The sequence below is a fragment of the Heterodontus francisci genome, unplaced genomic scaffold (assembly GCF_036365525.1).
Source record: "Heterodontus francisci isolate sHetFra1 unplaced genomic scaffold, sHetFra1.hap1 HAP1_SCAFFOLD_781, whole genome shotgun sequence".
Lineage (NCBI taxonomy): Eukaryota > Metazoa > Chordata > Chondrichthyes > Heterodontiformes > Heterodontidae > Heterodontus > Heterodontus francisci.
Window position 1 is genome coordinate 389,410 of NW_027141750.1, and position 12,075 is coordinate 401,484.

At 49.3% G+C, this 12,075-nt stretch overlaps 1 protein-coding gene across 1 annotated transcript in view; it reads right to left on the reverse strand.

Moving 5' to 3' along the window:
* Positions 1 to 623: 623 nt before the first annotated feature.
* The window catches only part of fbxo28 (F-box protein 28), a 60,797-nt gene continuing 49,345 nt past the window's right edge, over positions 624 to 12,075 (reverse strand). The window contains exon 4 of the mRNA XM_068027719.1: positions 624 to 5,674. Coding sequence (XP_067883820.1) covers positions 5,235 to 5,674 — 440 coding nt within the window. The 3' untranslated portion in view covers positions 624 to 5,234. The remainder of the gene's footprint in view (positions 5,675 to 12,075) is intronic.

Here is a 12,075-nt window from a genome sequence, read left to right on the forward strand (position 1 = left end):
TCACAGTCACTGGATCACAATCATCACAGCTAAGACCAACACTGCCTTCCAGTGGATATACCCTCCCCAATCACTGCCACTGGATCACAATCACAGCTAAGACCAACACTGCCTTCCAGTGGATATAGCCTCCCAAATCAGTCACTGGATCACAATCATCACAGCCAAGTCCAACACTGCTTTCCAGTGGATATACCCTCTCCAATCACTGCCACTGGATCACAATCACAGCTAAGACCAACACTGCCTTCCAGTGGATATAGCCTCCCAAATCAGTCACTGGATCACAATCACAGCCAAGTCCAACACTGCCTTCCAGTGGACATACCCTCCCCAATCACAGTCACTGGATCACAATCATCACAGCCAAGTCCAACACTGCTTTCCAGTGGATATACCCTCTCCAATCACTGTCACTGGATCACAATCATCACAGCCAAGTCCAACACTGCTTTCCAGTGGATATACCCTCCCCAATCACAGTCACTGGATCACAATCATCACAGCCAAGTCCAACACTGCTTTCCAGTGGATATACCCTCCCCAATCACAGTCACTGGATCACAATCATCACAGCCAAGTCCAACACTGCTTTCCAGTGGATATACCCAACCCCCCCCCCCCCCCCCCCAAATCAGTCACTGGATCACAAACATCACAGTCAAGACCAACACTGCCTTCCAGTGGATATACCCTCCCCAATCACAGTCACTGGATCACAGCCATCACAGTCAGGTCCAACACTGCCTTCCAGTGGATATACTCTCCATTATCAGTCACTGGATCACATTCACAGCCAAGTCCAACACTGCCTTCCAGTGGATATACCCTGCCAATCACAGTCACTGGATCACAACTATCACAGTCAGGTCCAACACTGCCTTCCAGTGGATATACGCTCTCCAATCAGTTACTGGATCACAATCACTGGCAAGTCCAACACTGCCTTCCAGTGGATATACCCTCTCCAATCAGTCACTGGATCACAATCATCAGAGCCAAGTCCAACACTGCTTTCCAGTGGATATACCCTCCCCAATCACAGTCACTGGATCACAATCACTGGCAAGTCCAACACTGCCTTCCAGTGAATATACCCTCCCCAATCACAGTCACTGGATCACAATCACTGGCAAGTCCAACACTGCCTTCCAGTGGATATACCCTCCCCAATCACAGTCACTGGATCACAATCACTGGCAAGTCCAACACTGCCTTCCAGTGGATATACCCTCCCCAATCACAGTCACTGGATCACAATCACTGGCAAGTCCAACACTGCCTTCCAGTGGATATACCCTCCCCAATCACAGTCACTGGATCACAATCAACTGACTGAAATTTTCCTTCCTGGCCAAGGGCACTGACGCTACCCCATTCGAATGAGTTATTCAACTTATGGGAACCTCACCTATAAGTCTCCCTCAACAGGATGGGCTGTAAACCCAGCCAGCCATTCAGTCTGTAGGTGGGCTTGCACATGGTTGGGGGTGATGTATCTGTAAACCAGGTCCTTTCCTGCTACAATCCTGGACAACACAATAAGCAGGACTATGGTTGGTCCTTGGGATCCTCAATATGGCGTAAAGTGTCTTTAGAAACTTCTCTGAACCAGAGTCCCACCCCACACTGACTGCTACATTAAGGCTTTTCTTCTCGGGTCAGTGATGTATTCCCCTCCCAGTAAACAGATCCCCATTGGTGCGCAAGTGGTTTCTGAGGATCAAGGAACATCACCATGAGATCCTGCAGAGTTTGACAGGGACCGTGCAAGAGTCAAACTCAGGACACCTCAAAACCCAAACTATTGATGGTGCAATCAGTGAACAGATCAAAGGCACACACACAGAGCAGAGAGGGCAGCGAGAATTAAATTCAAATTCAAATTGAGCATTAACCCAAACCCCTTTTGCTAAACATTGAGGGAAAGGACGGAGAGGAATGGGAACATAGGAGCAAATTACCATTGCAATCATTTAAGCAGAAAACTTCATCAGTATACAAATGGTACAGGATGAGACTAGCAGCTGTCCGTGACAGTCACACAATGATCAGAGACTGCTTTAACACCGATTTTTTTTTTTGAAGAACCTGGGACTGTCACTCCCTAAAACACAGGCAACAGCACCATCTGCTTTAAGAGGCTATAAAGTGTTTTTTTTTGTGCTGGGGTGAGGCGGGGGGTGGTTTCTGGTGGGAATCAAGTTCTCACTCTGGTGTATTAATGTGCCATGTGGAGTACACACAGCCAGTTCCAATTTGGCTGCAATGTTCTGAGGGGAAAAAACCAGCAGATTTCCATGACCCTTCCAGCAGCTTGGAGAGTGCCTTTGTGAACATTGGGTGAATTAAAGGGCAGAGGCAGGATCGGGATCAGCAGTGATGCAACTTGTGGTCTAATAGGTGCTGACACTTGAATGGCTGTTTGCACCCCAGGCCCCCAAAGATAGAAGGTGAGGAAGAAAAGAAGTTGAGGAAAAGGAACCAGGCAGAAACAGAGAGACAGTGCGTGGCGAGTGACATCGCTGTGAGTGGCGCAGCCTCGGGGTGGCGAGTGACATTGCGGTGAGTGGCGCAGCCTCTGGGTGGCGAGTGACATTGCGGTGAGTGGCGCAGCCTCGGGGTGGCGAGTGACATTGCGGTGAGTGGCGCAGCCTCGGGGTGGCGAGTGACATTGCGGTGAGTGGCGCCGCCTCAGGGTGGCGAGTGACATTGCGGTGAGTGGCACTGCCTCGGGGTGGCGAGTGACATTGCGGTGAGTGGCGCCGCCTCAGGGTGGCGAGTGACATTGCGGTGAGTGGCACTGCCTCGGGGTGGCGAGTGACATTGCGGTGAGTGGCGCCGCCTCAGGGTGGCGAGTGACATTGCGGTGAGTGGCACTGCCTCGGGGTGGCGAGTGACATTGCGGTGAGTGGCGCAGCCTCGGGGTGGCGAGTGACATTGCAGTGAGTGGCGCCGCCTCAGGGTGGCGAGTGACATTGCGGTGAGTGGCACTGCCTCGGGGTGGCGAGTGGCATCGGGGTGAGTGGCGCAGCCTCGGGGTGGCGAGTGACATTGCGGTGAGTGGCGCCGCCTCGGGGTGGCGAGTGACATTGCGGTGAGTGGCGCCGCCTCGGGGTGGCGAGTGACATTGCGGTGAGTGGCGCCGCCTCGGGGTGGCGAGTGACATCGGGGTGAGTGGCGCCGCCTCGGGGTGGCGAGTGTCATTACCGCGAGTGACATCACTGCGAGTGACATCACTGCGAGTGACATCACTGCGAGTGACATCACTGCGAGTGACATCACTGCGAGTGACACTGCTTCCGAGTGCCGAGTGACATTACTGCCCCTCGAGGCAACGTTTTGAGTGACGAGGTAAATTCAGTTTTTGAGGTATTTGATTAATCCTGGTCATTTATATCACATTGACCTTGAGATACGAACAAGGATGGACTGTGTCCAGCACTGGCTGAGCTCCAGGCAGTTACTCGGGCATCCTGTTCACTTTTCCTACAGCATTAGCTGGATTCCTGATTTCCTGTCACTCTAACTCCCGTCAGAACCAATTAATGATAATCTTGGACTGGTGGTAGCAGTAGAACTCTCCACTCTTCACAGCCAATACTGGGTCAGAATCAGGACCATGCCTTTGAGAATTAAGATTTTCTGGCTATACTGCTACAGACCCAAAGCCAATTGTCAAACGCACAGCCCATCTGTACAGCACCAGTGGGAGGACTGACTGATGCAGGGATTTACAGCGTCCTGTGACGCTGTTGCCTCTTCAACACAACAGCAGCTCCTCGTGTGCGGTTTCAGTTATAGTTAGTTTCTGGAATAAAGATTTCTCCTGGTTTCAATCTTCCTCCAGTACTGGTTAAGCCAGAGGGATTCTGGACTCACAGGCTTTATTCTTCACAACTCTCTGCATCATGTAAACCCACCCTACCATAAAACCTGCGCCCAACATGATTGGGACACCAGGGTGGGGGAGGAGTTAATTATATCCCAAAAATCCAACGCTCACAGGACGATAAAAGGAAACATAAGCTGGCCCAAGTGTCTCCATTCATCATACTGTCAAAGTCAGGCTGCCCTCCTCCACTGAATGCTCCAACTCCGGCGGGACTACATCCCCATGGGCATTAGCCAAACTGCTTCAAGGTGGCCAGCAAGCTATTTGGCCATAGGGCCATCACAGCTAAGCCCGAACTGGTCCCCACTTATAGTGTATATACGAGTATTTCCAGAGGAGCATTGGGCTGCGCAGGAGAAGGAACCACACTATACTCTGGGAAAGGGGAAGAGTTTAACCCACTCCATCACCCAGTACTGGGGAAAGGGGCAAAGTTTAACCCACTCCATCACCCAGTACTGGGGAAATGAGCAGAGTTTAACCCACTCAGTCACCCAGTACCGGGGAAAGGAGCAGAGTTTAACCCACTCCATCACCCAGTACCGGGGAAAGGAGCAGAGTTTAACCCACTCCATCACCCAGTACTGGGGAAAGGAGCAGAGTTTAACCCACTCCATCACCCAGTACCGGGGAAAGGAGCAGAGTTTAACCCACTCCATCACCCAGTACCGGGGAAAGGAGCAGAGTTTAACCCACTCCATCACCCAGTACCGGGGAAAGGAGCAGAGTTTAACCCACTCCATCACCCAGTACCGGGGAAAGGAGCAGAGTTTAACCCACTCCATCACCCAGTACTGGGGAAAAGAGCAGAGTTTAACCCACTCCATCACCCAGTACTGGGGAAAGGGGCAGAGTTTAACCCAATCCATCACCCAGTACTGGGGAAAGGAGCAGAGTTTAACCCACTCAGTCACCCAGTACTGGGGAAAGGGGCAGAGTTTAACCCACTCCATCACCCAGTACTGGGGAAAGGAGCAGAGTTTAACCCACTTCATCACCCAGTACTGGGGAAAGGGGCAGAGTTTAACCCACTCCATCACCCAGTACTGGGGAAAGGAGCAGAGTTTAACCCAATCCATCACCCAGTACTGGGGAAAGGGACAGAGTTTAACCCACTAAGTCACCAGCTGCTCTGGTCACGTTCCCCTGTGGCGCTTTCCCTCTCGCTCCCTCCGCATTCCCGCTAAGTCCAACCAATCTCATTACTGGAGCTTGCTGCAAACCAATACCCTGCCTGTTCTCCTGACTTGTGTAGCCCCACACCTTATATACAGTGTAATCTGGTGCATGTACACAGAGTGACACAATAACAATTAAACCTCCCTCTGCCCCCTCCAGCTCACTTCCGGCTCCGAAGACGCTTGGCGTTGGAGGGTAAGTCCGAGGCAGTGTCCTCAGGCAGTGCCTTCTTGCGTTTTTTCTGCCCGCCTGCAGCCCCTGTCTCAATGACCCGCTCCAACAGCTCCTGCAGGTCCTTGATCTTCTGTTCATTCTGCTGGTGTTTCAGGGCATGCTCGGCCAGCTTTCGGTCCAGTTCAGCCAGGCGGGCGTTCTGCTCACCGATGATCTGGTTCTGCTCCAGGATCTTCTGGTCCTGGTCCTGCAGCTGCTTGAGCTGCTCCTGGAACTTGATGCGGAACTCTGAGACTTCGCGCCTGGTGGCTGTTACGTTCAGTCCCTGTGCCTTCATCTGTTGCTGGAGTTTGCAGAGCTCTTGCCGGGACGGGTTCTGCTTGGAGAACAGCTGCACAGCCGTCAGTGTGGTGGACGGCCCAGGAACTACACATAGAAAACAAGGAACAAAAAACTGTTAAAAATGCAATCCTTTCCCCACACTTCTTTGTTCCTCACTCACTCTCCACTTCTAATCTACAGGCCCTCCAATATTCCACCCGACTGGCCATTGTGTGAGAGATGGGGAAAGGCCCATTTCGATGACAGGCTAGTCAGCCTTCATGGGTTTCATATCCAGGTCACTCCAATGTCCACGTGTACTTCATTTCCAATATGAGGGTGAGGGCCATGGATCGGCAGCCAGAACCCTGCCTGAATCTCCCCACAGACCACAAGGGGCCTTGACACCTTCCTAACCCCCAACCACCTCACTGGCAATGCCACTGGGTTTGAGTAAGGGAGCATTGTGGTTATGTTTTTGGCCAAGTAATCCAGAGGCCTAGACTAATGATCCAGAGACGCAAGTTCAAATTCCACCATGACAGCTGGGGGATTTTAAATTCAGTTCATTAAATAAATCTGGAATAAAACAATAATCTCAGTAATGGTAAAGATGAAATGACCAGATTGTCGTTAAAAACCCATCTGGTTCACTAATGTCCTTCAGGGAAGGAAATCTGCCATCCTTATCAGGTCTGGCCTATATGTGACTCCAGACCCACAGCAATGTGGTTGACACATAACAACCCAATGAAATGGCCTAGCAAGCCACTCAGTTGCATCAAAACTGTTACGATAAACTATAATACACAAGGATTGCAGCAGTTCAAGAAAGAGGCTCACCAGTCCTTTCTCGAGGCTAAGATTGGCGATGCTTAGGGTAGATAGGTCACCTGGTCCGGATGCAACCTTGCATTCCAGGTTGCTAAAGTAAGTGGGGATGGAGATGGAGTGGAAAAAGGTGGTGGTGTTGGGTGTCTTGCAAAGCATTAAGGTAGATAAGTCCCCAGGGCCTGATGGGATCTACCCTAGAATACTGAGGGAGGCAAGGGAAGAAATTGCTGGGGCCTTGACAGAAATCTTTGCATCCTCATTGGCAACAGGTGAGGTCCCAGAGGACTGGAGAATAGCCAATGTTGTTCCTTTGTTTAAGAAGGGTAGCAAGGATAATCCAGGAAATTATAGGCCGGTGAGCCTCACGTCAGTGGTAGGGAAACTATTAGAGAGGATTCTTCGGGACAGGATTTACTCCCATTTGGAAACAAACAAACTTATTAGCGAGAGGCAGCATGGTTTTGTGAAGGGGAGGTCGTGTCTCACTAACTTGATTGAGTCTTTTGAGGAAGTGACGAAGATGACTGATGAAGGAAGGGCAGTGGATGTTGTCTATATGGACTTTAGTAAAGCCTTTGACAAGGTCCCTCATGGTAGAATGGTACAAGGTGAAGTCACACGGGATCAGAGGTGAGCAGGCAAGATGGATACAAAACTGGCTCGGTCATAGAAGACAGAGGGTAGCAGTGGAAGGGTGCTTTTCTGAATGGAGGGCTGTGACTAGTGGTGTTCCGCAGGGATCAGTGCTGGGACCTTTGCTGTTTGTAGTATATATAAATGATTTGGAGGAAAATGTAGCTGGTCTGATTAGTAAGTTTGCAGACGACACAAAGGTTGGTGGAGTTGCGGATAGTAATGAGGACTGTCAGAGGATACAGCAGGATATAGATCGGTTGGAGACTTGGGCGGAGAAATGGCAGATGGAGTTTAATCCGGACAAATGTGAGGTAATGCATTTTGGAAGATATAATACAGGTGGGAAGTATACAGTAAATGGCAGAACCCTTAGGAGTATTGACAGGCAGAGAGATCTGGGCGTACAGGTCCACAGGTCACTGAAAGTGGCAACGCAGGTGGATAAGGTAGTCAAGAAGGCATACGGCATGCTTGCCTTCATCGGTCGGGGCATAGAGTATAAAAATTGGCAAGTCATGCTGCAGCTGTACAGAACCTTAGTTAGGCCACACTTAGAATGCTGCGTGCAATTCTGGTCGACACACTACCAGAAGGACAAGGAGGCTTTGGAGAGGGTACAGAAGAGGTTTACCAGGATGTTGCCTGGTCTGGAGGGTATTAGCTATGAGGAGCGGTTGGATAAACTCGGATTGTTTTCACTGGAACGACGGAGGTGGAGGGGCGACATGATAGAGGTTTACAAAGTTATGAGCGGCATGGACAGAGTGGATAGTCAGAAGCTTTTTCCCAGGGTGGAAGAGTCAGTTACTAGGGGACATAGGTTTAAGGTGCGAGGGGCAAAGTTTAGAGGGGATGTGCGAGGCAAGTTCTTTACACAGAGGGTGGTGAGTGCCTGGAACTTGCTGCCGGGGGAGGTGTTGGAAGCAGCTACGATAGCGACGTTTAAGAGGCATCTTGACAAATACATGAATAGGATGGGAATAGAGGGATACGGTCCCCAGAAGTGCAGAAGGATTTAGTTTAGACAGGCATCAAGATTGGCGCAGGCTTGGAGGGCCGAATGGCCTGTTCCTGTGCTGTACTGTTCTTTGTGATAGTGGAAGAGCTTGTCATAATCTTCCAATCTTCCCTGGATACAGGAAAGGTGCCGGAGGATTGGAGAGTGGCAAATATGACACCCTTATTCGTGAAAGGGTGTAAGGACAGTCCTAGAAACTACAGGCCAGTTAGTTTAACATCAGTAAAATAAAAGAAAAATACTGCAGATGCTGGAAATCTGAAATAAAAACAGGAAGTGCTGGAAATACTTAACAGGTCTGGCAGCATCTGTGGAGAGAGAAGGAGAGTTAACATTTCAGGTCTGTGACTGTTCATCAGTTTAGTTTATCAGTGGTGAGTAAGGTTTTAGAAACTATAATCAGGGAAAATAATAAACAAACACGGAGAGGTTTGAGTTAATTAAGGATAGCCAGCATGGATTTGTAAAAGGCAGATCATGCTTGACTAATATAATTGAATTTTTTGATGAGGCAACAGAGAAGGTTGATGAAGTGAATTGCTGACGACACCAAACTTGGAGGAGTGGCAAACAATGAGGATGATATAAACCATCTGCAACAGGACATAGATAGGCTCGCAGAATGGGAAGAGAGCTGGCAGATGGAATTGAATATTGGCAAGTGTGAAGTGATGCATTTTAGAGTGTACAGGGACAGAGGGACCTGGGGTGCATGTGGATAGATCTTTGAAAGTGGCAGGACATATTGAGAGTGGTTAGTAAAGCATATGAGTTCTTGGGATTCACAAATAGAGGCAGAGTGCAAAAGAAGGGAAGTTATGCTAAACCTTTATAAAGCTCTGGTTAGGCCTCAACTGGAGTACTGTGTCCACACTTTAGGAAGGTGTGAGAGTCCTTGAGAGGGTGCAGAGGAGATTTACCAGAATGGTTCCAGGGATGGAGGATTTTAGTTACAAGGTTAGGTTGGAAAAGTTGGGTTTCTTCTCCTTAAAACAAAGGCGATTGAATGGAGATTTAATAGAAGTGTACAAGATTATGATAGGCTTAGGTAAGTTCGACAAAGAAAAACTGTTTCTGAAGGGGGAGGGGGAGCAGCCAGAAGTAGTGGTACACATCGGTACCAATGACATAGCTAGGAAAAGGGATGAGGACCTGAAAAGCGAATATAGGGAGTTAGGTTGGAAGCTAAAAGGCAGGACGAGCAGAGTAGTAATCTCAGATTGATACCAGTGCCACGTGCTAGTGAGGCTAGAAACAGAGAGCGAGTGCAGCTGAACACGTGGCTACAGAGCTGGTGTAGGAGGGAGGGCTTCAGATATGTGGATCATTGGGATACCTTCTGGGGAATGTGGGACCTGTACAAGGACGGGCTGCATCTGAACTGGAGGGGCACCAATATCCTGGGCGGGAAGTTTGCGAGAGCTCTTCGGGAGGGTTTAAACTAGTTTGGCAGGGGGATGGGAACCGGAGCTACGGATCAGTGGATGGGGTAGCTGTTGAACAGGCAGATACAGAGTGCAGAGAGTCTGTGAGGAAGGTTAGACAGTTGACAGGGCAAAGTTGCAGCCAGTATGATGGGTTGAAGTGTGTCTATTTTAACGCAAGAAGTGTCAGGAATAAGGGTGATTAACTTAGAGCATGGATCAGTACTTGGAGCTACGATGTTGTGGCCATTACGGAGACTTGGATATCACAGGGGCAGGAATGGATGTTGGATGTTCCGGGGTTTAGATGTTTCAAAAGGAATAGGGAGGGAGGTAAAAGAGGTGGGGGAGTGGCATTGTTAATCAGGGATAGTATCACAGCTGCAGAAAGGGAGGTCGTCGAGGAGGGTTTGTCTACTGAGTCATTATGGGTGGAAGTCAGAAACGGGAAAGGAGCAGTCACTTTATTGGGAGTTTTCTATAGACCCCCCAATAGCAACAGAGACACGGAGGAACAGATTGGGAGGCAGATTTTGGAAAGGTGCAGAAGTAACAGGGTTGTTGTCATGGGTGACTTCAACTTCCCTAATATTGATTGGAACCTCCTTAGTGCAAATAGTTTGGATGGAGCAGTTTTTGTCAGGTGTGTCCAGGAAGGTTTCCTGACTCAATATGTAGATAGGCCGACTAGAGGGGAGGCTATGTTGGATTTGGTGCTTGGCAACGAACCAGGCCTGGTGGCAGATCTCTCGGTGGGAGAGCATTTCGGTGATAGTGATCACAACTCCCTGACCTTTGCTATAGTCATGGAGAGGGACAGGAGCAGACGGGATGGGAAAATATTTAATTGGGGGAGGGGGAATTACAATGCTATTAGGCAGGAACTGGGGAGCATAAATTGGGAACAGATGTTCTCAGGGAAATGCACGACAGAAATGTGGAGGTTGTTTAGGGAGCACTTGCTGCGACTGCTGGATTGGTTTGTCCCGATGAGGCAGGGAAGGGATGGTAGGGTGAAGGAACCTTGGATGACAAGAGATGTGGAACAGCTAGTCAAGAGGAAGAAGGAAGCTTACTTAAGGTTGAGGAAGCAAGGATCAGACAGGGCTCTAGAGGGTTACAAGGTAGCCAGGAAGGAACTGAAGAATGGACTTAGGAGAGCTAGAAGGGGACATGAAAAAGTCTTGGCGGGTAGGATTAAGGAAAATCCCAAGGCGTTCTACACTTATGTGGGGAACAAGAGTGAGGGTAGGGCCGATCAGGGATAGTGGAGGGAACTTGTGCCTGGAGTCGGAGGAGGTAGGGGAGGTCCTTAATGAATACTTTGCTTCAGTATTCACTAGTGAGAGGGACCTTGTCGTTTGTGAGGACTGCGTGAAACAGGCTGATATGCTCGAACAGGTTGATGTTAGGAAGGAGGATGTGCTGGAAATTTTGAAAGACATGAGGATAGATAAGTACCCGGGGCCAGATGGGATATACCCAAGGTTATTACGGGAAGCGAGGAAAGAGATTGCCGCGCCTTTGGCGATGATCTTTGCGTCCTCACTGTCCACTGGAGTAGTACCAGATGATTGGAGGGTGGCAAATGTTATTCCCTTGTTCAAGAAAGGGAATAGGGATAACCCTGGGAATTATAGACCAGTCAGTCTTACGTCGGTGGTGGGCAAATTATTGGAGAGGATTCTGAGAGACAGGACTTATGATTATTTGGAAAAGCATAGCTTGATTAGAGATAGTCAGCATGGCTTTGTGAGGGGCAGGTCATGCCTCACAAGCCTTATTGAATTCTTTGAAGATGTGACAAAACACATTGATGAAGGAAGAGCAGTGGATGTGGTGTATATGGATTTTAGCAAGGCGTTTGATAAGGTTCCCCATGGTAGGCTCATTCAGAAAGTAAGGAGGCATGGGATACAGGGAAATTTGGCTGTCTGGATACAGAATTGGCTGGCCCATAGAAGACAGAGGGTGGTAGTAGATGGAAAGTATTCAGCCTGGAGCTCGGTGACCAGTGGTGTTCCGCAGGGATCTGTTCTGGGACCTCTTCTCTTTGTGATTTTTATAAATGACTTGGACGAGCAAGTGGAATTAGAATTAGAATACAAGCTTAAAGACAGGATTCTTGGTAGTGTGGAGGAACTGAGGGATCTTGGGGTCCACGTCCATAGATCCCTCAAAGTTGCCACCCAAGTTGATAGGGTTGTTAAGGCGGCTTTTGGGGTGTTGGCTTTCATTAACAGGGGGATTGAGTTTAAGAGCCGCGAGGTTATGCTGCAGCTCTATAAGGCCCTGGTTAGACCACACTTGGAATATTGTGTTCAGTTCTGGTCGCCTCATTATAGGAAGGATGTGGAAGCTTTAGAGACGGTGCAGAGGAGATTTACCAGGATGCTGCCTGGACTGGAGGGCATGTCCTACGAAGAAAGGTTGAGGGAGCTAGGGCTTTTCTCATTGGAGCGAAGAAGGATGATAGGTGACTTGATAGAGGGGTACAAGATGATGAGAGGCATAGATAGAGTGGATAGCCAGAGACTTTTCCCCAGGGCGGAAAGGGCTATCACCAGAGGGCATAATTTTAAGGTGATTGGAGG